General features: G+C 53.4%; 1 protein-coding gene and 2 pseudogenes across 1 annotated transcript in view; all 3 read left to right on the forward strand.

Moving 5' to 3' along the window:
- The first annotated feature begins 3,352 nt into the window (after positions 1-3,352).
- LOC122688897 lies at positions 3,353-3,471 on the forward strand (annotated as a pseudogene).
- A 5,457-nt stretch (positions 3,472-8,928) lies between these two features.
- LOC122688277 (liprin-alpha-1-like) overlaps positions 8,929-27,084 on the forward strand; it is a 51,342-nt gene continuing 33,186 nt past the window's right edge. Inside the window, 7 exon segments of the mRNA XM_043894176.1 lie at positions 8,929-8,967; positions 18,901-18,999; positions 19,467-19,631; positions 20,285-20,359; positions 21,709-21,936; positions 23,788-23,964; positions 26,278-26,501. Coding sequence (XP_043750111.1) covers positions 8,935-8,967; positions 18,901-18,999; positions 19,467-19,631; positions 20,285-20,359; positions 21,709-21,936; positions 23,788-23,964; positions 26,278-26,501 — 1,001 coding nt within the window. The 5' untranslated portion in view covers positions 8,929-8,934.
- On the forward strand, positions 9,783-9,901 carry LOC122688898 (annotated as a pseudogene).

Genomic DNA, 27,084 nt, shown 5'->3' on the forward strand with positions numbered 1-27,084 from the left:
CCCCGTGGGAAGGTGCGGCCCGGGCTGGCTCGACCGGCACGTCAGAGCGAGAGGGAGGCGCAGCGCAGGGCTTTGAAGGCGCCTGGCGGCAGCCGCCTCCCTCTGATGAGATCATACCACCCTGAACGGGCCAGATGTCTTCTGATCTGGGAAACTAAGCAGGGTTAGTTAGTACTTGGATGGGAGACCCCCTAGTAGTTAGGAGCTCCAGGCTTTTGCACAAAGTAGACGACAAGCCAACGTATAGGTGATGAAACGTTTATCGTGAAAAATCCAATGAAACCTGAATTCAAAGATGGTTTATGGCATAGAAGCAAGTGTTTTCCATTAGGTTCCTCCTCCCCCACCCCCCCGGAATTAACTTGCCTGATGGTTTCCCATTAGCATAATGCTTAGTTTTTATTCCTTCTTTCCTTGTCTGTATCCATCTTTTTGCATCATCATGTGGTGCCTTATTGGCATAATTTTCCGCCTTTTGTCTTTTTTGTAACTTTTCGAAAAAGGACTTCTTAGGCATTAACATACTGATATTTCCGTAAGGGGGAACTACTTCTTCCCTACAACTGCATTGAAAAAATTTGACGTTGAGAAAATCTGTTTTAATGTAGCAGGATTATTATTTTATCTTTCCAATCTAGCATTTGTTAAATCCTTAACTGCTGATAAGTGTTCAGGCTTCCCTGGTGGCTCAGCTGGTGAAGAATCCACCTGGCATGCAGGAGACCTGGGTTCGATCCCTGGGTTGCAGAGACCCCCTGGAGAAGGGAACGGCTACCCACTCTAGTATTCGGGCCTGGAGAATTCCATGGACTGTATAGTCCATGCGTTCGCAGAGTCAGACATGACTGAGCGACTTTCACGGGTCACCAACAACGGTTCAGCCTGAAATAAGAACTTTCAAAAATCTTTGAACACAGACGCTCTAACTTATTTTCCCTCTGGGATCAATATCCTGCATTTCCTTTTAGGTTAGGTATACACAATAGGCACAGAACTCTCTTTTTATGTATTTTATGTGCATATAAATTAACATCCTAGCAAATTTAAAAGAGAAACACTAAAGACAGTGTTGCGCAGAGCAGTCTCTGTTAAATGCCCCATTATCTCACTGAAGTTCCTATACACATGCAGGGACTGAAGGAGGACAGGAAGATGGCAGAAGAGCAACCCGCGAGCCACTGCTGTGTCTGTGCACATCAACTACAGACTGCAAGGTAAGGACCGTATTTTACATAAATAGAAACATAGTTACAATTCAGATTTCCTTTTTAAGTTGCCTCCATAATTGGTTTGCAATAGCAACAGATTCTCCCCTTTCTTCATAGCCATACGCCAACACGTATCATTTTTAAAAATCTATTAATGTCAGACAAAACCATCACAATGCTTCAGGAGTGACTTCAAGAAAACTCCAATCAAGTCACAGTACTCAGGCAGGTGGGTTTAATAAACAAGTCCTAGGTAGATATCAATCCACCTCAAAGTGGGCAGTAATGTTGGAACACATCTAGGATTTCCTTTTTAAACACACGCTCCAAGGAAAGCAGTACTGAATTTACCAGAGGAACGGTAAAAAGAGGACATCACTGGAAGGGAGTTTGCACAGCCAGTCTGGCCCTGCGGTCTGACGCTGGGGTAGCATCTGTCTGCTCGCTTGGCCCCTGTGTCCCTCGGGGAGGACACGGGCTCGGGAGTGCAGAACAGTGTCATCACCAGGACTGCCCGGAGCTGCTGCGAACATCCAGAAAGTTGCACTTGAAGAGTTCTTTAGAGGGCTTCCCTGGTCATCCAGTGGCTGCTCCCAATGCAGGGGCCTGGGTTCCATCTCTGGCCAGTGAACTAGATCCCATACACTGCAAGTAAGAGTTTGCACGCCACAATTAAAGATCCCATGTGTGGCAACCAAGACCTAGTGCAGCTTACAACAAAGAAAAAGGCACCACACGTTCTTTAGAAAGTGCTATAAAAGGCTATGAACGATTGCTTCTACGAAGCAAATAGTAAGAAATACGTGTATTAGTTGCTCAGTTGTGTCCGAGTCTTTGTGACTCCATGGACTATGTAGCCTTCCAAGTTCCCCTGTCCGTGGAATTCTCTAGGCAAGAATACTGGAAGAGGTCGCCATTCCCTTCTCCAGGCGATCTTCTCAACCCAGCCGTGGAACCCAGGTCTCCTGCATTGCAGACAGATTCTTCACCACCTGAGCCACCAGGGAAGCCCAGGAAATACGTAGACCAGACTCCTATGAATAAAGACAGGTGCCATTAGAGAGAAAATAACCTACTAGGTTCATTTAGTTCTATTATTGCGCTTCTCCTTGGGAGTTAAAAATAAGAGTACTTCTGGAGAAACTGACAAAGCTGTGATTTATCTTAATAAAAGACTTCTGATGGAGATCTTGAAACCTGTTTTCTGAAAGAAATGAGTTATAAATATATTTCTTAAGCCTGGTGGCAACGTTTCTAATGACAGAATTCATCTCCCATGCAGCTCAATGAGTCCCTGTTTTTAAACAAGAGAATGAATGAAAGCGTTGAGTGCAGCAGCCATGAGATTCCCTACCGTCACAGCTCACAGTAAGGCAAGAAGGATCAAAGTAACTGTTGTCTGTCTGTTTTAGCAGTTGGTGACAATCCAGTAGATCCTGTCTTCAATTCACGTAGAACTCTTTAAGGAAGAGTCTGAAGGCCCTCAGGAAGGTCCCGTGCTTGGCGGGCGGCGTGGGGACAAGGGGGGCCGCGGTGGGGCGAAGGGGCGGGGCTGAGGCGCTCCGGTGGACGGCGCCGGGGGCTTGCGGTGGGTTTGGGCCCCGGGCAGGTGCCGGGCAGGATGGGCGCTCAGGGCCCCGGCTGCGCTATGCCTACGCCCGCGGGAGGCTCAGAGGACCGAGGGCCGCGGTCCGCGGCGGGCCCGAATCAGACACCTCCGGGGCCACGTGGCCCTGAGCCTGGAAGGCGAGTGGGGCGGGGCGCGGGCGCCGACAGGGGGCGGGCCTGGAGAGGCCCAGGGCGGGAGGGCGCCGAGACCTCCGCGCCCCTCACCCCAACCCCAGGCCCAGGCATGCACTGCCAGCCGGCCACTCGGGGTCCAGGAAGCCCTCCGGGGCCCCGGGCCGGGCCAGGCGGGTTCTGGCCGGGCTTGGCGGTGTGCGGAGGCCGGGCGGCGTCGGACGGCCGCCGGGCTGCCGGCACTGGCTGACCGGAGTCCGGTCGCAGGTCGTGCGGCTCAAGTGCAGCCCGCGGCCCTTGGAGAGGTGTGGCCGGCTGGCCTGACCGGCAGGCAAGTCAGACCAAAAGGGAGGCGCAACGCAGGGCTCTTAAGGTTCTTAAGGCGCCTGGCTGCAGCCACCTCCGTCTAGGGCCATACCACCCTGAACGCGCCAGATCTTGTCTGATCTGGGAAGCGAAGCAGGGTCTGGCCTGGTTAGTACTTGGGTGGGAGACCGCCTGGGAATACCGGGTGCTGTAGGCTTCCTGCCTCCCCTGTCCTTTAGCCCTGGCTCCCCCGGCGCGGTTGGCCGCCCCGAGCCCCACCTGCCCCTGGCCCCTCGCACCTGGCGCACTCAGAGCCGTCGCCTGCCTTCCAGCCGGCCGGCCAGCCGGCCTGCCGGCGGCCCTCGAAGACAGCAGCGGCCCAACTCTTGGGTCCCCGCAGCCCCAGCCCCTCCCCCGGTGGGTGGCCGGGGCCCCGACTCCCGCCGCAGGCCTGGGTTGCCTCCGGATTTGGCTTCCAGGAAACCAGATGACAGTCGGGTCTCCATCTGGGGCTCCCTTGGCATGCCTCAGGCAGTCCCGGGGGCTGCCCCAGCCCGAGCCCCAGCCCAGTACTCCCAGGCGACCGTTCGCGCGCGCGCGCGCGGGCGCGCGCACACACACACACACACACACACACACACACACACACACACACACACACACACACACACACAGACACACAAAGACACACACAGAAACACACAGAAACACACAGACACACCCCGCCCCGGACAGGTGAAGAGCTGCAAAGCACAGGGAAGGGAGACTCAGAAAGAGGGGAGAGAGTCCTAGTCTGGCAGAGACCACCCTCACAACCCTCACGTTCGGTTTCAAAAGCCCCGTGGTCCAGTGAAGAACAGGGCGGATGTAGATAGAGTGGTGGCGGAGTCAGCCAATGCACAGACAGCGAGGGCGGAGCGCGCGCAGCGAGCCTCTGAAGGCGGGCGGGCGGCGTGCGACGCAGTCGGGCCCCCTACGCGCTGCGCCCGGAGCGGCGGTCGGTATCGGTGCTGGAGACGGCGGCGGCGACGGTTTCGTGGCGGCCGCGCGCTGCTCTCTGAGCGGCGGGTGGTGGTGCGGCCTAGCCCCTCACTCCTGACACTTTCCCTCCCCCAGCGCACCGCGGTAAGTCGGGGGCCGGGGTGGTGGAGGCCGGAGACCGGCGGGCTCCTCCTCCACTCTGGGAGGGCGGGTGGGCGGGTGCGCGGGGCGTCCCAGGCCCTCTCGGCGCCCCAGTCTCGCGCCCTAGCGCGCGCCTTCTGCCCTGGGGGAGCGGGCCCCGAGGCCTGGCCCTTGAGGCTCTGAGGAGGGATTGCTCTCTGTGGGGTCTGGGCCCGGGGCTCTGGCGTCAAAGCCTCCCTTGAGTGAGCGTTTCTCGAGCAGGTTGGACTCCTTCATTTGCCCGGCAGTGATTAGGTGGGCAGGCCCTCTGCGGGAGCAGCGCCTTGAAACCCCGAGGGACGGTTTCCTCAGCACTTCGCTGATCACCGTGCGGGATTGGGCTTTCTTTGTTTTGGCTTCTCCAAGGAGAGATTTGCAACCCCAGGGGAGGGTGAGTGGGTCGGGAGTTTGTGAGCTTATGAAAACTGCATCTGAGAAAACTAAGGTCATTGAATGGAGTGAAACCTTCCTTTTTGTTCTCCCACGTGTCCCGCGTAAAGCTAGGCGAGAAACGGTGTGGTTTCTGGATTACTTACTCTAGGCATAAGGACCTTGGAAATTAACTCAATTAAGTATATGAACAATGTTTCTTGAGAATTTGGCACATTCTCTGTGTTTAGAATTGAACCGAAGTATTGTTCATTTGTGTATTTTACCCATGAGATACTCATAACACCCCTCCCCAAGATTTAACAATCAAGAATGTCCTCAAACATTGTCAAATGTTACTTGGGAGGCAAAACTGCCTCTCAGTGAGACTGCTGCTGTACAGAGAATATTCCCAATATTTCAATAAAAACATCTTACCTTTAAAAAAAAGAAGAAGAAGAAGAAAGAGGGAGAGAGAGACAGCAAGAGGACCACACAGATTCCCCACCCCCAGCCCCACCCCCACGCCTCCACACCCTCCCCCGTCCATCGTGGGTATGCACCCGGGCCCCGGTCGGCCTGACCACAGCCTGGCCCACCGACACACTCACACACACACTCTCACACACTCACCCTCTGGTCTGGGGGCGGGGGCTGGGTCTTGCCTTAGGTAGCCAAGCTGAAGGGGACCTTTGAGACTTCGGCTGCGAGGAAGTCTTGGGGACCCCACGGGGGACTGCCAGCCCCGGGGCACCGCGTCCAGCCTGGGCCGCCCCAAGGGAACGCCCCCTCCCTTGGGGAAGCGGCTTCTTCCGCAGGGCCTCTCTCTGGGGTGGTCACGGTTGTGCCAGTGTGTCTGTCTCGGATCGGATGCCATCCTCTCTCCCGTGTCTGTCTCCCTCTGTGTGTCTCCACCTGTGTGTGTGTGTGTGTGTGTGTGCGTGTGTGTGTCCGCGCGCGTGTCTGTCTTCATCTCCCTCTGGCCGTCTGGGAGTCTGTCTCTGAACCTTCGTCTCTTTCTGCCTCTGAGTCTCCTGACCCCCGGCCTCTCACAGGCGCTGTGGGTCTGGCTCTGGCTGAGGAGCTTGCGCCGGCCGGCTGTCTCCCTTGGCCTGGGTGCGTGCGAGTGTCTATGTGTGTGTGTCCGTGTCCGTGCCCCTGCCTGTCGCTCGTCCGCTCTCTCAGGAAGGTCCTGTGCTTGGCGGGCGGCGTGGGGACAAGGGGGGGGCCGCGGTCGGGCGAAGGGGCGGGGCTGCCGCGCTCCAGTCGCCGGCGGCGGCCCGCCCGCAAGCCAGACACCTCCGGGGCCACTTGGGCCTGAGCAGCGATCCGGAGGGGTGGGTGCGGGACCTGAGCGGGGGGCGGGCCTGGAGAGGCCCAGGGTGGGTGGGCGCCGAGACCTCCGCGCCCCTCACCCCAACCCCCAGCCCAGGCCTGCACGCCCGACCGGCCGGCCGCTCGTGGTCCCGGCAACCCTCCGGGCCCCCGGGCCGGGCCAGGCTTGCTTGCCAGGGTGGCGGTGTGCGGGGACGGGGCGGCGTCGGCCGGGCTGCCGGGCCTGGCCGGCCCGAGTTCGGTTGCTGGTCGTGCGGCTCAAGTGCAGCGCGCGCCCCGTGGGAAGGTGCGGCCCGGGCTGGCTCGACCGGCACGTCAGAGCGAGAGGGAGGCGCAGCGCAGGGCTTTGAAGGCGCCTGGCGCCAGCCGCCTCCCTCTGATGAGATCATACCACCCTGAACGGGCCAGATGTCTTCTGATCTGGGAAACTAAGCAGGGTTAGTTAGTACTTGGATGGGAGACCCCCTAGTAGTTAGGAGCTCCAGGCTTTTGCACAAAGTAGACGACAAGCCAACGTATAGGTGATGAAACGTTTATCGTGAAAAATCCAATGAAACCTGAATTCAAAGATGGTTTATGGCATAGAAGCAAGTGTTTTCCATTAGGTTCCCCCCGCCCCCCGAATTAACTTGCCTGATGGTTTCCCATTAGCATAATGCTTAGTTTTTATTCCTTCTTTCCTTGTCTGTATCCATCTTTTTGCATCATCATGTGGTGCCTTATTGGCATAATTTTCCGCCTTTTTTCTTTTTTGTAACTTTTCGAAAAAGGACTTCTTAGGCATTAACATACTGATATGTCCATAAGGGGGAAAGACTTCTTCCCTACAACTGCATTGAAAAAATTTGAACTTAAGAAAATCTGTTTTAATGTAGCAGGATTATTATTTTATCTTTCCAATCTAGCATTTGTTAAATCCTTAACTGCTGATAAGTGTTCAGGCTTCCCTGGTGGCTCAGCTGGTGAAGAATCCACCTGGCATGCAGGAGACCTGGGTTCGATCCCTGGGTTGCAGAGACCCCCTGGAGAAGGGAACTGCTACCCACTCTAGTATTCGGGCCTGGAGAATTCCATGGACTGTATAGTCCCTGCGTTCGCAGAGTCAGACATGACTGAGCGACTTTCACGGGTCACCAACAACGGTTCAGCCTGAAATAAGAACTTTCAAAAATCTTTGAACACAGACGCTCTAACTTATTTTCCCTCTGGGATCAATATCCTGCATTTACTTTCAGGTTACGTATACACAATAGGCACAGAACTCTCTTATTGTGTCTTTTATTTGCATATAAATTAACAGCCTAGCAAATTTAAAATAGAAACACTAAAGACAGTGTTGCGCAGAGCAATCTCTGTTAAATGCCCCATTATCTCACTGAAGTTCCTATACACATGCAGGGACTGAAGGAGGACAGGAAGATGGCAGAAGAGCAACCCGCGAGCCACTGCTGTGTCTGTGCACATCAACTACAGACTGCAAGGTAAGGACCGTATTTTACATAAATAGAAACACAGTTACAATTCAGATTTCCTTTTTAAGTTGCCTCCATAATTGGTTTGCAATAGCAACAGATTCTCCCCTTTCTTCATAGCCATACGCCAACACGTATCATTTTTAAAAATCTGTTAATGTCAGACAAAACCATCACAATGCTTCAGGAGTGACTTCAAGAAAACTCCAGTCAAGTCACAGTACTCAGGCAGGTGGGTTTAATAAACAAGTCCTAGGTAGATATCAGTCCACCTCAAAGTGGGCAGTAATGTTGGAACACATCTAGGATTTCCTTTTTAAACACACGCTCCAAGGAAAACAGTACTGAATTTACCAGAGGAACGGTAAAAAGAGGACATCACTGGAAGGGAGTTTACACAGCCAGTCTGGCCCTGCGGTCTGACGCTGGGGTAGCATCTGTCTGCTCGCTTGGCCCCTGTGTCCCTCGGGGAGGACACGGGCTCGGGAGTGCAGAACAGTGTCATCACTAGGACTGCCCGGAGCTGCTGCGAACATCCAGAAAGTTGCACTTGAAGAGTTCTTTAGAGGGCTTCCCTGGTCATCCAGTGGCTGCTCCCAATGCAGGGGCCTGGGTTCCATCTCTGGCCAGTGAACTAGATCCCATACACTGCAAGTAAGAGTTTGCACGCCACAATTAAAGATCCCATGTGTGGCAACCAAGACCTAGTGCAGCTTACAACAAAGAAAAAGGCACCACACGTTCTTCAGAAAGTGCTATAAAAGGCTATGAATGATTGCTTCTACGAAGCAAATAGTAAGAAATACGTGTATTAGTTGCTCAGTTGTGTCCGAGTCTTTGTGACTCCATGGACTATGTAGCCTTCCAAGTTCCCCTGTCCGTGGAATTCTCTAGGCAAGAATACTGGAAGAGGTCGCCATTCCCTTCTCCAGGCGATCTTCTCAACCCAGCCGTGGAACCCAGGTCTCCTGCATTGCAGACAGATTCTTCACCACCTGAGCCACCAGGGAAGCCCAGGAAATACGTAGACCGGACTCCTATGAATAAAGACAGGTGCCATTAGAGAGAAAATAACTTACTAGGTTCATTTAGTTCTATTACTGCGCTTCTCCTTGGGAGTTAAAAATAAGAGTACTTCTGGAGAACCTGACAAAGCTGTGATTTATCTTAATAAAAGACTTCTGATGGAGATCTTGAAACCTGTTTCCTGAAAGAAATGAGTTATAAATATATTTCTTAAGCCTGGTGGCAACGTTTCTAATGACAGAATTCATCTCCCATGCAGCTCAATGAATCCCTGTTTTGAAACAAGAGAATGAATGAAAGCGTTGAGTGCAGCAGCCATGAGGTTCCCTACCGTCACAGCTCACAGTAAGGCAAGAAGGATCAAAGTAACTGTTGTCTGTCTGTTTTAGCAGTTGGTGACAATCCAGTAGATCCTGTCTTCAATTCACGTAGAACTCCTTAAGGAAGAGTGTGAAGGCCCTCAGGAAGGTCCCATGCTTGGCGGGCGGCGTGGGGACAAGGGGGGCCGCGGTGGGGCGAAGGGGCGGGGCTGAGGCGCTCGGGTGGACGGCGCCGGTGGCTCGCGGTGGGTTTGGGCCCCGGGCAGGTGCCGGGCAGGATGGGCGCTCAGGACCCGGCTGTGCTACGCCTACACCCGCGGGAGGCTCAGAGGACCGAGGGCCGAGGGCCGAGGGCCGCGGTCCGCGGCGGGCCCGAATCAGACACCTCCGGGGCCACGTGGCCCTGAGCCTGGAAGGCGAGTGGGGGGGGGGGGGGGGGGGGGGGGTGTGGGTGGGGGTGGGCGCGGGCTCCGACAGGGGGCGGGCCTGGAGAGGCCCAGGGCGGGAGGGCGCCGAGACCTCCGCGCCCCTCACCCCAACCCCAGGCCCAGGCATGCACGGCCAGCCGGCCACTCGGGGTCCAGGAAGCCCTCCGGGGCCCCGGGCCGGGCCAGGCGGGTTCTGGCCGGGCTTGGCGGTGTGCGGAGGCCGGGCGGCGTCGGACGGCCGCCGGGCTGCCGGCCCTGGCCGACCGGAGTCCGGTCGCAGGTCGTGCGGCTCAAGTGCAGCCCGCGGCCCTTGGAGAAGAGTGGCCGGCTGGCCTGACCGGCAGGCAAGTCAGACCGAAAGGGAGGCGCAACGCAGGGTTCTTAAGGTTCTTAAGGCGCCTGGCTGCAGCCACCTCCGTCTAGGGCCATACCACCCTGAACGCGCCAGATCTTGTCTGATCTGGGAAGCGAAGCAGGGTCTGGCCTGGTTAGTACTTGGGTGGGAGACCGCCTGGGAATACCGGGTGCTGTAGGCTTCCTGCCTCCCCTGTCCTTTAGCCCTGGCTCCCCCGGCGCGGTTGGCCGCCCCGAGCCCCACCTGCCCCTGGCCCCTCGCACCCGGCGCGCTCAGAGCCGTCGCCTGCCTTCCAGCCGGCCGGCCAGCCAGCCAGCCGGCCTGCCGGCGGCCCTGGAAGACAGCGGCGGCCCAACTCTTGGGTCCCCGCAGCCCCAGCCCCTCCCCCGGTGGGTGGCCGGGGCCCCGACTCCCGCCGCAGGCCTGGGTTGCCTCCGGATTTGGCTTCCAGGAAACCAGATGACAGTCGGGTCTCCATCTGGGGCTCCCTTGGCATGCCTCAGGCAATCCCAGGGGCTGCCCCAGCCCGAGCCCCAGCCCAGTACTCCCAGTCGACCGCGGGCACACACACACACACACACACACAGACACACAGACACACAAAGAGACACACAGAGACACACAGACTCACCCCGCACCCTGCCCCGGACAGGTGAAGAGCTGCAAAGCACAGGGAAGGGAGACTCAGAAAGAGGGGCGAGAGTCCTAGTCTCGCAAAGACCACCCTCACAACCCTCACGTTCGGTTTCAAAAGCCCCGTGGTCCAGTGAAGAACAGGGCGGATGTAGGTAGAGTGGCGGCGGCGTATGCCAATGCAGACCAGACCGGAGTCCGGTCGCAGGTCGTGCGGCTCAAGTTTAGCCCACGACCCTTGGAGAGGTGTGGCCGGCTGGCCTGACCGGCAGGCAAGTCAAAGCGAAAGGGAGGTGCAATGCACGGTTCTTAAGGTTCTTAATGCGCCTGGCTGCAGCCACCTCTGTCTTCACCCCCCATCTCACTCCTACCCAAAGACTCAGTGTCTGTGCCATGAGCCTCCCCTACATTGAGGTGTCAGGGGCCGTTGTGTAGTCCCAAAGCTATTCATATCTCTCTTCCGATTTCCACCATCAGACTTTCATTTCTTTGGCTGGGAAGTTTTTATGTCTCTTGAGTCTTAAGTGCTGAGGCTTTTATACACCCCACCTGTCTTCCTTTGGGCCTCTCTAGGTTTTGTGGAAGCGTACTTGTTATAAACTGGAGAAGGAAATGGCAAAGGTATGAAGTGAATTCTGGACATGTTTAAAGAGTCTTGTCTTGAAAGTTCCCCAAGAAAATGGCAACCCACTCCAGTGTTCTTGCCTGGAGAATCCCAGGGATGGGGTCGCACAGAGTCGGACACGACTGAAGTGACTTAGCAGTAGCAGCAGCAGCATCTCTACTCAGAGTCAGCAATTTGACCTTCTTGTACTTCTTTTCCTTGTTGGTTTTAGTATCAAGGTTATGCTAGTCTTATGAAACAAGGAGGAGAGTGTTCCTGGTTTACCGCAAGAGTTCCTGTGAGATTGCTGTTTACTTCCCTGGCTTTTTGGAAGAATTGATTGACAAAACAATTAGGTTTCATTGTGGGGAGGCTTTTCACTTCAGATTTAATTTTTTTCATGCAAATAAAAATTTCTGATTTTGTATGTCTTCTTGGGTCTATTTAGGTAAATCATTTCCCAGTGCTAAGAATTTAGTGAGGCCAGCAGACTCTGCAATTGGTAAGTGACGTAAATAGTAAGTTCATAATATTTTTGTTGTCTGCAAGATGGGTTGTCTCCACTTTTAAAAATCCTTGATATTGGTGATTTGTGCCCTGCCTCTTAATCAGTTTCTCTAGGGGTTTATCATTTTTATCAATCCTTTCAAAGAGCCAACTTTTGGCATTGTTTTTTAAAAATATTCATATGCGCTTACTGTTTCCTTATTTTCCGCTCCTTTTTCTCCCATCTACCTTGTGTGTCGTTTGCTATGCTTCTTTTCTGGTTTCTTGGGATAGAGGCTTAATTGATTTTTAGCCTTCCTTCTTTTCCAGGATATGTGTTTAAGGCTTTAAGACCCTGTAAACATAGTTCGCTGGGTCCCACAAGTTTGAATAAGCCAGACTTTCATTATCTTTTATGGAAAAGTATTTCTAATTTTCGTTGTGTTTTTTAAAATTATTATTCATGAAGTTCTTCAAGAAGTATGTCCTTTAAATTCCCAATGTTTGGGAAGGTTTTTCTAGTGACCCTTTTTGGATTCCTAGCTTAATTCCATGAAGAGCCCTGTCTTAGGCTTTTTGGGCTACTGTTACCAATACTGTAGACTAGCTGCTAGACAAGAGAAAGTTGTTTCTTAGAGTACTGGAGGCTGGGCAGTCCCAAGATCACCAGCAGGTGCCACGCCTGGTGAGGCCTGGTTCCTGGTTCCTAGACTGCCTGCTGCTTCTCCCTGTTCTCGCATCACAGGAGCCCATTCCCTCCTGACCTGACCCCTCCCAGAGTCCCTGCCGCTGAGTATCATCTCCACGTGCGGGGTGAAGTTTGAGGGCACATAGACCGTCAGCCCATTGCAATCCCTAAGCATACCCTGCATTATTTCAGTCCTTTGAAATAATTCGAGCTTTCCTGGTGGCCCAATATATATTCCTTTTGTTATATGTTCCTTGGGCCCCTGAAAATCATGCGTATCAGGGGGAATGCAGTGTTCCGTGCGTATCACTTAGATCAGGTTTGTCAATCATATAATTCAGATTTCGGTAGCCACGTTGAGTAAAGCAGAAGTAGGTGAAATCATCTGTAATACGTTTTATTTTAACACACCCAAAGCGGTACCCTTTCTGTGTGAGATCAGCATGATGGAACCCAGTGAATCAGTTTCTGTTCTCTTCTTCACGCTGCGTCTTTAAACTCCAGTGCGTGTCTCACGTGTGCAGCACGCCTCAGCGCAGCGCCGGCCGCACTTCAGGTCCTTCATGGCTGCAGGTGACCACGCACCAGGGAGCCCAGTTCTGTGAGAGATGTGTCTTTAACCTCTGCCATTGCGATTGTGAACCTGGCTGTTACTCCTTTTCTGTTTCTGTCAGTTTTTATGTATTGATATTTTGAGGTTATGTTATTAGGTACATTCAAATTTAGAATCCTCATCTTTTTGGTAGACGGAACTTGTATCAGTATGAGATGCTTCCTTTTATCGCTAGGAATGCTTCTTACTCTAGGCACTGTTTGACAGTGATATTGCCACATCAGGTTTCTGTCCTTGTTTGCCTGCGTATCTTTCCGTATCACCTGTCTGTGGTCTTCCATCTTCACATGCACCTCTGTGAATAGTGTAGAGTTTTGATGTTAATCAGTTTGACACTTTTTATCTTTCCGTGAGAACCTTTGCTCTGTTTACAGTTTGATGTTCCCGTAGTGTAGAGTTTTGATGTTAATCAGTTTGACACTTTTTATCTTTCCGTGAGAACCTTTGCTCTGTTTACAGTTTGATGTTCCCGTGTGCAGACAGCGTGTTGCTGTTTGCTTTCTGTCTGTCCCGCCTCTTCTGTGTCCTTGTCTCGGGCCTTCTGTTAGAAGGATGAGGTGCTTTTCTAGTTCTTCCTCCTCTGCCAGGTGGTTGGGTGAGCGTGCGCAGATACGGCGTGTGGTTTACATTTAAGTCTAATTTAGTGCTGTTACTGCCTCCCTGACACGGCTGTTTCCTCCTTGTCACTGTTATCCTTTAAAACTGTAGATATATTTTTGGTGTTGTCATGATTGTAGAGTTAATGTGTACTGTCAGAATTACCTCATGGTTGGTCTTTACTTGTTTTTTATATTTCAGTCAGAGACTACTTTTCTTTTTCCCAAAGCCCGGCCTTAATATCTTTCTAGTTCATGTCTGTGGGTGATGAGTTGTGTCATTTCCATTTGCCCTAAAAGTCTTTATTTTCTTTCCCTTTGGAAGCGTGTTTTTGTTGGGTGTAGAACTCCAGGTTGGCGGTGTTTGTTTTCAGCATTTTACAGGCGCCCGTCAATGATCTCCTGACTTCGTTGTTCTTGAAAAGTCAGCTCTCGGCGTTGCTGTGCCATTAAAAGCCACACCTTTTTTCCTCTGAGCGCTGGAACATTTTCTTCTCGCCTCAGGCACCTGCAGAGCTGCTGAAACCAATGTGTGGTTTTCACTTTTGAGTCAATAGTCTGATTCTTGAGCCAACTCTTGCCCCCGTCCGTGCCAGTCAGTTCCGTCACTCAGCATCTGACCCGTTGCGACCCCATGGACTGCAGCACGCCAGGCTTCTCTGTCCATCACCAGCCCCCGGAGCCTGCTCAAGCTCATGTCCATCGAGTCGGTGATGCCATCCAACCGCCTGGTCTTCTGTCGTCCCCTTCTCCTCCCACCTTAAGTCTTCTCCAGCATCAGGTTCTTTTCCAGTGAGTCAGTTTCTCGCATCAGGTGGCCAAAGTATTGGAGCTTCAGCATCAGTCTTTCCAGTGAATATTGAGGACTGATTTGCTTTAGGATGGACTGGTTGGATCTCCTTGCAGTCCACGGGGCTCTCAAGAGTCTTCTCCAACATCACAGTCCAGAAGCATTGATTCTTCGGCATTCAGCTGTCTTCATGGGCCAATTCTCACATCCATGCATGACTACTGGAAAAAACATAGCTTTGACTAAATGAACCTTTGTCGGCAAAGTAATGTCTCTGTTTTTTAACATGCTGCCTAGGTTCGTCATAGCTTTCCTTCCAAGGAGCAAGTGTCCTTTAATTTCACCATCTGCAGTAAGTTTGGAGCCCAAGAAAATAAAGTCTGTCACTGTTTCCATTGTTTCCCCATTTATTTGCCATGAAGCGATGGAGCCGGATGCCATGATCTTCATTTTTTGAATGCTGAGTTTTATGCCAGCTTTTTCACTCTCCTCTTCCACTTTCATCAAGAGGCTCTTTAGTTCCACCCCCTGGAGGCATTTCTTATTCCCCTTTCTGTCTTTTCGCCCTCATAAGGGGACCCATTTATAGCTTTTAACAACATAGTTTCACAACGGGCTCTTTCTATACTTTTTTCCCTTTTATATATATATTTTTAACTGATCCATCCTTCAGTTCACTGATCCTCTCTTCAGCTACGTCCAGTTTGATGTTAAGCCCAGAGACTGAGTTCTTAAATTCAGTCCCTGTTATTTTAACGTTGTAGCATTGGTTTTGATTCTCAGAAATTTCTCCTTTGGTCAAGTATATTTTTTGAACTGGTGACGTTTGCATCTGATACCTCTAGCATACCTCTGATATTCTGATAGACATCTGCTACCTCTGGATGTGTTTCAGTTCTTTTTCTCTTGGTCCTGTTTGTTGTTACACCCTTTTTTGCTTTGTTGGTTGCATGTTGGACACTATGTTTGGAAAACCCTAGAGGTCCTGAGTGATGCTGTCTTCTCCAGACTTTCCTCTGATGTAGACCTCTAGTGGGGACAGAGCTCTCTGTTCACTCAGGGCCTGAGTGACTTGAGGCTGGGGGGTCCTTGTAAGCTGAGTCTCAGCAGCCTTCACCCACCTTCCCCGCCTCCCCCCACCCGACCCCAGGGAGGAGCCCTCCAGCGTCTCCGTCTGGAAGCCTGGGGGCCCTCCCAGGGCCCCTCCTTCTCGGCAGGTCCTGAATCCCACCGTCCGCCTCCTGAAGACCACGAGGTGATTGATACTCAGCGCTCAGCCAGTTTGGGCAGAGTGTTGGGTACGTTTTCTGTGCCCAACTTTTCTTGGGGAGATTGGTCTCTACCATCCGGACTGACTTGTCAGGCCTGTGCTCATATGTTTGTCTTCCCAGCCCGAGGAACCGTCCAGAGCTGTGTTACCCAGTCCCCTCTGCTGGACTTTCCCCTGCCTTTCGTTCGCAGAATCAGCTTTGTTCAGATGCCCCGGGGGAAGGAGCGGCCCTCTCAGTCTCCAGCTCCCTCACTGGGCTTCCCTAGTGCTTGAAATCTTGGATTGTGGCTGCCTGAGGACCTCTTTTAAAATGTATTTAGCTTTTCTAGCTCTGGGTAGGCTGACCTACAAGCTGCTTGCGTCTGTAACTGGAAGTGGGGAAGCCCTGGGTGTCTTCTCTCATCTGAGGCCACATGTAAGCATCACAGTAATTATACTGATCATCTTTATTTGATCCCGGGAAAACAAGAGGCAGGGGTCCTTGCTTAGTACCCACGGTTGTGTTTCGGATCAGAATCCCCAGCTTGCCCATGCTCTTTCAGTGCCACTTGAATTTGGGAGGAAGGTGGAGCAAGCGGCCCACGCAGCCTGGGGACGGAGGAGCCGGTGTGCCTGCTTCCCCTGCGCGTGCCAGCCCAGGGCAGGCCTTGCGATGACAGGATGCTGGTGGTGGACGAGAAGCTGAGGAGGGCGGGGCTGCGTGACCTGTGTTCTGTGATGGGGTCACATGTGGGTTTTCTTTTTCAGTTTGAAAAGTGACTGCTTTTACCACCTTTAGTATTTTTTGGACCAAGGCAGATATATAAATAGGTAAATAAACGCTCTTTCGTCGATTAAAAAAAAAAAAGAAAAGTGACTGCTTTTAATCTTCCCTCCAGTTTCACTTTAGGTTGAAAATGAAGATTTTATTCTTCAAGTTGAGCACAGTGATTTTACAGTCTTTTTCAAAGCCACAGTTGAGGTTTTCAAAAGACGTCTCAGAGAACTCCAGTAGATAAAGCGAAAAAAAGAGAACGTGTTCAGGGTGCACTGAGGGCGGGACCCCAAACTGTACCCTGTCTCCCCAGAGTCTGTCATTGCTGAGACGGGCGGACATAGGACCCCAAGCACCCAGGGGACTGAGTCCTCAAGTGACCGCAGAGGTCCGGGCTGAGCCAGGAGCAGTGTGGGCTATGCCCTGGTGCGTGGAGAGCCGCGAGGCTGGGAGTGGGGCCAGGAGAGGGGGTGGGAGACTCTGGCGAAGAGGGAGTGCGGGGCAGCCCCTGGCGGGATCTGGGAGGCGCTGGCTGTCAGGGCTGGAGGCAGGGCCACCCCTGAACCTCCACCATGCAGCCCCCATGGGGCCGAGTCTTCTGGCGGCCCAGGGTCGAAGTTAAGAGGGCGAGCTCGCAGCAGGTTGAATGAACCCCTGTCCCCACTGTGGGTTCACTGTAAGCGCCCGGAGCGAGGTTGGTCAAGCCCTTGCTGAGCTCGAGTGAGGGAGCCAGTCAGGGAGGACCAAGCTCAGGGTGAGAGTGAGGGGCAGCCAGCGTGGTGAGTGCTCCTCCGCCGGGTGGGTTCTGGGCACACCCTTGAGTTCAGGGGTGCCCTTTCAGTAGCCTCACTGCAGGCTTGTTTCAGGGGTGGAGGAAGCAGAAGCCCACTTAGAAGACGTGCTCATCCCTAGTGGTGGTGGTTTCTGAAGCAGTTTATACTGTTCGGTTTGACTGTGACCCAGTGACCTTGCAGGGTCACGTTTGACAGTGGGCCTGAGCTGTGGGCACGGCCTTCCTTCTCCCGCACCCAACACATACCTGCCATCTTTTTGGCAGCCCCTCCCCGCTCTCTGCACCCTTGATGGTGGGCCTGAGCCCAGCCCCTCTGTTACCATGGAGCCCCTTGTGACAGAGTGGGTTCCATGTTCTGGGCTCCTGGGAGATGTGCTGGAGGCAGAGCCTTCGTGCCATTTCTTCTTGAGACAGCAGAGCTGGTGGTCATAGTGTGAGAGCGGTGTGTGAGAGCAGTGTGTGAGAGTGGTGTGTGTGAGAGCGGTGTGTGTGAGAGCGGTGTGTGTGAGAGCGGTGTGTGTGTGAGAACGGTGGTCATAGTGTGAGATCGGTGGTGATACCTCAGGTGCTGAGGTATCTGCCTGGGAAACAGCAGGTGCCCCCGAGTGGGGGGCTGCCCCCATCCGCGAGGATGGGTCGCAGAAGGGCCAGCCTATGGGCGCTTTTCCCATGCTGCAACCCCAAGAAAAAGGCCAAGACAAGAAATAAGTTGGCCTCATCCCAAGTCCTGGAAGCAGAGTGGCCGGAGGTGAGAGCAGCCGGGGGCTGGGCCCGTCGGGTTGGCCCTCACCTGGCGAAGCGTTGGGGTTGTGTTTCACTGTGTTCGCATGGTTGTGGGCCCTGCCGGCCAGGGCGTTCTGGCCTCCTGGGCAGGATCGACCCCAGCAGGTTGACCTTGTAAGAGGCTGTGCATGTGGTGCATGGACGATGGGTGGGGGCCCCACAGGAAGGGAAACAGTGGCTGGAGGAGTCACTGGGGCACGTGGACTGAGCCATAGAGTCAGTCCTTGGAGCAGAAAGGCTAAGCCCCTTAAGGTCTCTCTTCTTCCAAACAAGGGATCCCCTGGCTGGAGGAGTCTCTGGGGCATGTGGATCGAGCTAGAGAGTCAGTCCTTGAAGCAGAAAGGCTAAGCCCCTTAACGTGTCCCATCTTACAAAGCACAGACCAGTGCGTCCAGTGTTCTCGTGACGGGTACCTAGTGCTCATGTATATAACATACACCCTCATAGCTTCACATGTCTGCTGCATGCCTCTTACAAAGTGTTGGGCAGTGCTCTAGGTGCCGAATACTTAGTATGTAGTAGGGGATATGTGGCCCAGGATTTTTGTATTTGTGCAAAGATCAATCGAAGAATGAAAGAGTCCGTGTGGTTTGGTCTGAGCAAGTTCACCACGTGGACAGCCCCGCGTACATACATATTGTGATAAAATACATATAACATGAATTTACCATTTTAAGCAGTTCATGGAATGACTGGGTGACTTCAGTGGAGTCAGGCTAACAGACGGCCTTGGGGTGCCATCAGCCTCTTTCGCAGAGGAACACTCCAAAGCCTGGTGGCCTTGTAGACCTTACCTTTCTTCTTCACTCTCCCCAGGGGCTCTAGGTCACTTGTCTGTGTGTCGTTTAAGAATCTCTTTATCCACTTTGTTGTTAGGTGTATGTTTAGGAAAGTTTCTCAGACTTCCCTGGGTCTTGAGAAGGCTGGCTTGGATTCCGGGTTCTCCCCTGCCACGTGCCTGCCAGGTCGAGGTGGAGGCTGCAGGCCAGTCTGAGTTGTAGGGGTCTGTGTCGTCTTGGGGTCAGCGGACCCCCTCTTCTCCGGAGGGGCAGGGAGATCCTTTGAGTGGAGCCTGGAGAGAATGGACAGTGTCAGTCTTCAGAGTCTCGCTCTCTTTAACTTAACATTTGTGTTTGCATTTAGTTACTTCCTCATTTACCTGTTTTCTAGGAGTTGGCCACATCTCAACAACTAAAGGCATGCAGGGAGCAGCTTCTTACAAGAGAAGCGGAAATCGCGGAGCTGAAAGCCGAAAGGAACAACACCAGGGTCAGTAGGCGGAGTCTCACGTGTTGACCTGTGCCCCGCGGGGGTCACCGCTGGGCTCCGTGTTGCTGTCTTTAAAGTCTGTCTGGTTTTCAAGTCATTTTTCACATCTTCCCACTGAGCAGACCGAGGTGGATCAGTTTGGGGTTCTCATACCTTGCTTCAAATTTATGATGAGAGCTAATGTAATTTTAGTACATTTGAGGGGAGAGTTCTCTTAGCTTCCATTTTTGTCCATGCTGCAGTTTGTGTGGGATCTTAGTTCCCCGACCAGGGATTAAAACCCATGAGCCCTGCAGAAGTGTGGAGTCTTAACTCCTGGGACACTGGGGAAGTCCACTCTAACTTCAGACTGAACTGGCGGGATTCTGACGTGCCTTAGCATGGTTTTGGTCTTAGCGTGAGGCTGAGAGGCGTTCTCAGCCCTGAATTCAAGTGTGAGGTTGAAGGTGCTCCTTTGCGCCTTGCAGCTGCTGCTGGAACACCTGGAGATCCTGGTTTCCCGGTATGTGCCGTCCCTCGGGATGACGGCGGGCCCGCAGCAGGCGCAGTCCCCAGCCAGCATGACCAGCGAGGTGGAGCTGCTCAGGGCGCTGAGATTGCTCTTTGAGCACCACAAGGCCCTGGACGAGAAGGTACCAGCCACGCGGCCGTCCTGGATTTGTACATTTGCTGCCTGGTTAGGTGGACGATGCGTGTATTTATGGAACTAGTTGACTTTTGAGCTTCTTGAATTCTTGTAAATACAAGCTTTTCTGTAAGAACTCAGAGTTTTATATGGTTAAAAAGCGTTGCCTGAGTACATGCTCAGACATGTCCGAGTCTTTGCGACCCTGTGGACCGTAGCCCACCACGCTCCTCTCTTCATGGGGCTTCCCAGGCAAGAATACTGGAGTGGGTGGCCATCTCCTACTCCAGGGGATCTTCCCGACCCAGGGATCGAACCTGCCCTCTCACATTGGCAGGCAGATTCTTTACCACTGAGACACCTGGGAGGAGCCCAGTTAAAAAGTATTAGTTGGCATAAATGTCTCAAGGTTTTTTTTATTCTCTATATCAATTTGCAATTAAAAACTGGGTAATACAGTTCTTTTAGGATAACAGTTTTTTCCTCTGAAACTGAGAATTTAAAGCTGTTACTAAGCAGATTTTCTTCACCTTAAGGACAATGAGAGACATTAAAGGTATTCTCTTACAGTAGCCATGGAATCGGGTGAGGGTAGAATAAGAAGTGCACTAACGTATGTACACACATCAACACACAGTGATTCAGCCCCTTTTATTTCAGTTGAGAGAGCAACTGCGACACGCTCTCGAAAGGTGTAGTTCCTTAGAAGAGGAATTAAGGACCGCACACAAACAGGTGAGTTTGGACAGTCATCGTGCAATTCAGTTAAGGGTTCGTCATTTGTGTACTTTCATTTTCAAAAAGTATGAAGGCTGTAGTGGTGGACATCAGGTGTTATTTATCTTTGAAATGGGGCGCAAGGGCCTGAGGAATAACCCCAGGGAGGGTGGGGCCTGGAGCCAGGGAGAGACGTGTTGGAGGGCGGCGGGGTGGGCAAGGAGAAGAGGAGGCTTGGTGACATGGGTTCCTCCAGCCCCCGGGAGCTGCCCGGCAGGGCGGGGCACAGCGCCTGCTTGCAGAGTGCTGGAGACCAGGCGGAAGCGGGACAGCAGAGGCCACTCGCAGGGAGCCTTCAGAGACCCTGAGTTGGCGCTGCAGGGTGCCCTGGAGCAGGAGTCTGCTGGCTCCCGTTGTGCCATCTGAAGCAGAGAGTAGCGAGAAGATGTGCTGACCAGGCTGATGGGGCTGAACCCATAGGCAGCTTCTTCGCTGGAGCGGAACTGGGATGATGGCAGGTGGTCCTGCAGCCAGCGAAGGGGGTGGCCCAGCCCTGGGGAGGGGTCGTGAGGAACACAGGGGGTGTGGGCTGTGACCACGCGGCCAGGGAGCCGGCAGCCAGCACCTCGAGGCTGCCCCTCGGATGCTTTGAGGTCATGTCTGGGAGAGAAGGCAGGACCTGGGTTGAGAGTCGGACAGGGGGGAGACTTGCAGATACCAGGGTGTGAGGTGTGAGAGCGGGAGGGCGGCACGGGCCCCAGCAGGCACTCTCCCGTGCGTCTCTGATGGCAGAGCCACCCTTGTGCTGCGAGGGACTATCCCCCAGAACAGCCCGAGTGCCTGTGCCCCGACAGGAGAGCCGCGAGGTGCTGGCCCTCCAGTCCCCTGGCTGCCCTGCTCGCTCCTGTCTGTGCGTGTTCAGACCAGCCTGGAACACGGAGGCCTGGGAACCTGTGAGGACGGCACTCCTCGGGGAACTAGTACAAGTGATGACCGCTGAGGTGGACCCAGCGGATGCGGAGCTGAAGGATTTTTTCCTTCTTATTTTCCTTCAGCCTGCCTGATGGAGACAAGGATGTATGTTTTTAATTTTGGCTTTTTGTCTCTGACTCGGTCATCCCACCCATGTGAATAACCTCATAGGATTGCCTACCGTCCACGCTAAGACCTGAGTGTCACCAGGCCATCTAGGAACTGGATTCTCCTGCTGCCCATTTCTTCAGTACTACTAGCTTAAGAGATGGCAGAGTCTCATAACCATGGCCGTTTATCCAAAGTCGGGGCTTCCATGTCAAATTGTGTTCGGTTCCTGACAGACGAGAGCTGTCCTGAATGTCGCTGACGAGCCGTGGTCCTCTCGTGCCCAGGTGCAGAGCCAGAGGGAGCAGGACTGGGAGTCCGCGCAGCAGGCCCGCGTGGTGGCCACCGTGGCCCAGGCCTTCGAGAGTGACGAGGATGTGTCTGACGGCGAGGGCGACAGGGTCACCCTCCTCAGCTTGGCCGGTCAGCTACCGCCCAGTGGGCAGGCCGATGGCGACACTCTGCCTGTGATGATTCAGGAGCTACTGGATGCCATCAACGAGGAGATCTGGTGGGTGCGCCCAAACTCAGCTCCCCAGAAAGTGGGCTTCTCTGAGGAGCTGTCTTCTCCTACGAGAAGTCTGAGTGTTCCATAGTGAGAGAACTGACTTCAGGCCTGCTTCAAGGATTTTCAGTTCTGAGATCGCCCTTGATGAGAGAGCTCAGTCATGCAGGGCGTTCTGTCTACAGCTGGTGTCAGTCCTTTGTGGAGAGGGCGTTGTAGGGTGTCGCCCCAGCTCTGAGCCCCAAGGTGGGTGAGGTGCCGAGGCGGTGTCCTCCCCGGCCCGGGTACCCTCCAGCCCTGAGGGTTCACCCTCCCGGGTCCATCGGAGACTCCCACGTTCTGGTGAAACACCACCTGGAACAGAAAAGCAGGGGTTTGGGGGTTGGCAAATTCCCACTCAGATCTGCATTGTCCTTTTGAACATAATACAGTGTGAAGATTGGCTTGTTGTAAGACAGTGGTCCAAGGACATGTGTTTGAGTTTTTTTCATGTCGTCAGTATGTTTAAGATGTTTTCTTTAGACACTGTCTTGGCAGTTGTAATAGTTTACAGAACGGGATAGAATGCAAAGGCCCACCTCGTGGTGAGCAGCGGGCCTTGGGTCTGGGTGCAGCCGGGTGTCCGGGGGCCCCGAGGCCTGCCTGGGCCACACGCGCACAGCTATGCCCCTGTCCCGGGCTCGCGTCCAGAGCGGCCGCAGGCCGGTGACCGTGCGCAGGACCAGGCAGAGCTGCTGCTCAGATTGTTCTCGTCACGTCAGCCCAGGCCGAGGTGCCCGTGCCTGTGTGCCGAGCACGCGGGGCTCGGGGGGAAGGCAGGGGTGAACGGCACAGCCAGCAAACGCAGGTGGTGCCGCCTGGACTTTTCATGCCATGACAGACTGCTTCCTTGGCCTTGTTTCAGCTCAGACTAGCTCAGAAAGATGGGCTTTCCCCGTCCCCGCAGGAAATATGGAACGGTTCCATATTAATATTTTTGTTTTTACAGCAAGTTGTCAGGTAAAGTGAATTTTCCTTAGGCAGTAAGTTGACTTGTTTATCAATGGTAAATTCTGTCCATCAGCTTGCTATCACAAGTGAGTAACTTTCAGGACTTATAGGCAGAATGAAGCTGAAGAGGTTATGACCTGCAAGAATCCTGTAGTTTATTTTGGAAATCATTTTATATGCATCATCGAGTATTTAAACTGCTATATAAAATCATCCACTACACATTAGGGGAGAAGAGCAGTAAGCATGAATGCTAGGTTAATGCGGCACTTTGACATGAATCCAGAAACTCGCACAAAGCTGGTGGAGAACTTCATCAAGTGATGTGTTTGTACATATTCAACCATTAAAAAAGAAAAATCCCCTCAGCACTTCATCTGGTCTGGGGACTTTTGTTTAGAAACTCCAGCTTGTTCGTGAATCACTGTGTTGGTTATAGAGAGTTCCCGATTCCCAGTGGAAAAGACTTGAGGCACTGACGTGCACCTCTGCCCTGAAAACAGGGAAGGTGAAGGTGGTCAACTTCAGGTATCTCCTCCCAGGGATAGAGTCGCCACCCAGGCCCCATCTGAATGTTAGCGTAAATAAGTCAAATCAAACGTGAATGACCAGGGGCCAGTTTGTAAGACTCAGTGCTAAGTTATTCTAAGTTTGAGAATATTCAAAAGAGGGAAAGTTGAACCTTTTAGCCGAGATGAGAAATGAGCAGATGTTCCCAGAATTTGCTCATCGTGACACAGAATGCCAGCCCAAATTTGTTGTCCAGAAACGTTCCTGTGCTGACGAGGGCAGCTGACGAGTTTTGCTCTCTTTTAGGTGGATCCAGGAGGAGAAGGAGAGCGCGGAGCAGCGGGCCGAGGAGCCTGAGAGCAGGGCGGGCGGGGCGCGCTTAGGCAGCCTTCGGCGTTTTAAGTCCCTGAGCTCCGACAACCTGTGTCCTGCCTCCTCACTTGCCGGCTCCTGCCCGCCCAGCACGGAGCGCTCGCCGCCCCAAAGCAGGCGGCACAGCCTGGCGTGCGAGGGAGACCGGCTGGGCGTCATGACTCCGGTATATGTCTGCCCCTTCCCTGCCACATCCCTCCCCAAGCACACTGTTTTTCTTTCTTTGTTTTTTCTGTTTTTCCCCAGAGGAAAATCAGGTACATTTGTTCCGCTCAGAGGACTAAGACTTTTAAAACTGCCTGGACTTTAGTCATTCCATAATGGCACACGGACCAATTAGGCTTCATATTTGGACCACCGGCTTAGCACGCCATCGTGAATTCAGCCAGAGCCTGCCTCTGGAGCGGTGGGCCTGGCCTGTGCTGGGCACGGCAGCGGCAGGGAAGTTTCTGTGGTCAGGAAGCAGACAGCCTCGTGAAAGTAACCATAGGCCGCCCTCATGGCGAGTGAAAGCTGGGCAGCACATGTTCCATCGGGGACGCGTGGCTGCAGGGTGCAGGGCATGTGGTGGCAACAGAACCAAGACTCTAAACTGGTCCGCTTGCTGATGGGCCTGGCCGCATGCTCAGGCCAGCTGTGCACGTGAAACCAGTTAAAGGCCCGGTGCCCCAGGGCCCCAGGGAAGAAGTCGGGCTGCCTCACTCTTCCGAGTCTCAGAAAGGGATGACGCCCTAGGGCTTCTGGTGACAGATTGTGCGGCTCTAAAGCACATGTGCTGGCTTTCTTGCCTGTGTAGCCTCGGTTTCTGAGTGCACTGCTGTTTACCCCGTGAATCATGTGTACAACACTCTGCCTTGAAACTGCACTTGTATTATCCCTTTTTTCTGTTACCACCCATTTCCTGTGAGCTGCGTTTTTAGCATAGAGTTCAATTAACTGTGGGTCATTTTAGATGCATGTGAAGTGGTAACTGGTCCATTTTGTGGTCTTTTCACACACTGCTTTTATAATTTGTATCATTGTCTAAGTAGTTGATATGTAAAATTCTCGGACGATTGCTCTGTGGTTTCATGCTTGATTTCTTTCCGAGTATTTGTAAAAAAACAGTTCTGAATATTTTTCCGTGTGGAGTTTTCTGACGGTGTGTCTGCTGTCATCATTGATTTTGATTTCCTGACTCATCCTGTAGTCTGTTTAGCCGTCATCAATCCAGACGGCAGCCTCCCATCCCCCCCAACCAGAGGCTGTAGTTCACACATCCACCTCCCCTCCCCCATCCTCCCCCTTGCTCTTGTCATATCAGTGCTGTGTTCCATTCGTCTGGTTTGTGCTTTGTCTTCGTGTCTCATTAAATTGTGAATTTCCCGCATAGCAGTAAGTTAGAGTTAGTGTATCACTATGCAGTTACAGGCATAATGTAGATGGATCGTACACTATGTGGACAGCAGATGCCTCTCCTAAGCAGCCTTCAGAGACCCCCAGTGGGCGCTGCAGGGTGCCCTGGAGGAGGAGTCTGCTGGTTCCCGTTGTGCCATCTGAATGTGAGAGAAGCGATAGGATATGCTGAACATGCTGATAGGGGTTAACCCACAGGCAGCTGGTTCGCTGGAGCGGAGCCGGGATGATGGCACGTGTCCTGCAGCCAGCGAAGGGGGTGGCCCAGCCCTGGGGAGGGGTCGTGAGGAAGACAGGGGCAAGGGCTTTGGCCACAAGGGCCAGGTAGTTGGCAGCCAGCACCTCGAGGCTGCCCCGCGGTTGCTTTCAGGTCATGTCTGGGAGAGAAGGCAGGACCTGGGTTGAGAGTCGGACAGTGGGGAGACTTGCAGAGAACAGGGTGTGAGGTGTGAGAGCGGGAGGGCGGCACGGGCCCCAGCAGGCACTCTCCCGTGCGTCTCTGATGGCAGAGCCGCCATTGTGGTGCGAGGGGCTATCCCCCAGAACAGCCCGAGTGCCTGTGCCCCGAGACGAGAGCCGCAGGGGGCTGGCCCTCCAGTCCCCTGGCTGCCCTGCTCGCTCCTGTCTGTGCGTGTTCAGACCAGCCTGGAACACGGAGGCCTGGGAACCTGTGAGGACGGCACTCCTCGGGGAACTAGTACAAGTGATGACCGCTGAGGTGGACCCAGCAGATGTGGAGCTGAAGGATTTTTTCCTTCTTATTTTCCTTCAGCCTGCCCGATGGAGGCATGGATGTATGTTTTTAATTTTGGTTTTTTGTCTCTGACTCCATCAGCCCACCCTTGTGAATAACCTCATAAGATTGCCTTCCGTCCTCGCTGAGACCTGAGTGTCACCAGGCCATCTAGGCACTGGATTCTCCTCCTGCCCGTTTCTTCAGTACTGCTCGCTTAAGCGATGGCAGTGTCTCATAACCATGGCCGTTTATCCAAAGTCGGGGCTTCCATGTCAAATTGTGTTCGGTTCCTGATAGACGTGAGCTGTCCTGAATGTCGCTGACGAGCCGTGGTCCTCTCGTGCCCAGGTGCAGAGCCAGAGGGAGCAGGACTGGGAGTCTGCGCAGCAGGCCAGCGTGGAGGCAACCGTTGCCCAGGCCTTCGAGAGTGACGAGGATGTGTCTGACGGCAAGGGCGACGGAGTCACCCTCCTCAGCTCGGCCGATCAGCTGCCGCCCAGTGGGCAGGCCGATGCCGACTCTCCGCCTGTGATGCTTCATGAGCAGCTGGATGCCATCAGTGAAGAGATCCGGTGGGTACGCCCAAACTCAGCTCCCCATAAACTGGGCTCCTCTGAGGAACTCTCTTCTCCTACGAGAAGTCTGAGTGTTCCATAGTGAGAGAACTGACTTCAGGCCTGCTTCAAGGATTTTCAGTTCTGAGATCGCCCTTGATGAGAGAGCTCAGTCAGGCAGGGCGTTCTGTCCACAGCTGGTGTCAGAACTCTGTGGGGCGGTGTTGTGGGGTTTCCCCCTCAGCTCTGAGCCCCAAGGTGGGTGAGGTGCCGAGGCGGTGTCCTCTGCGGCCCGTGTGCCCCCCAGTCCTGTGGGTTCACCCACCTGTGTCCATCGGAGACTCCCACGTTCCAGTGCAAAGCCACCTGGAACAGAAAAGCAGGGGTTTGGGGGTTGGCAAATTCCCACTCAGATCTGCATTGTCCTTTTGAACATAATACAGTGTGAAGATTGGCTTGTTGTAAGACAGTGGTCCAAAGACATGTGTTTGAGTTTTTCTCATCTTATCAGTATATTTAAGATGTTTTCTTCCCACACCGTCTTGGCAGTTGTAACAGTTTACAAAATGGGATAGAACGCAAAGGTGCTCCTCGTGGTGAG

Source organism: Cervus elaphus, chromosome 33 (genome assembly GCF_910594005.1).
Source record: "Cervus elaphus chromosome 33, mCerEla1.1, whole genome shotgun sequence".
Classification (NCBI taxonomy): Eukaryota; Metazoa; Chordata; class Mammalia; order Artiodactyla; family Cervidae; genus Cervus; species Cervus elaphus.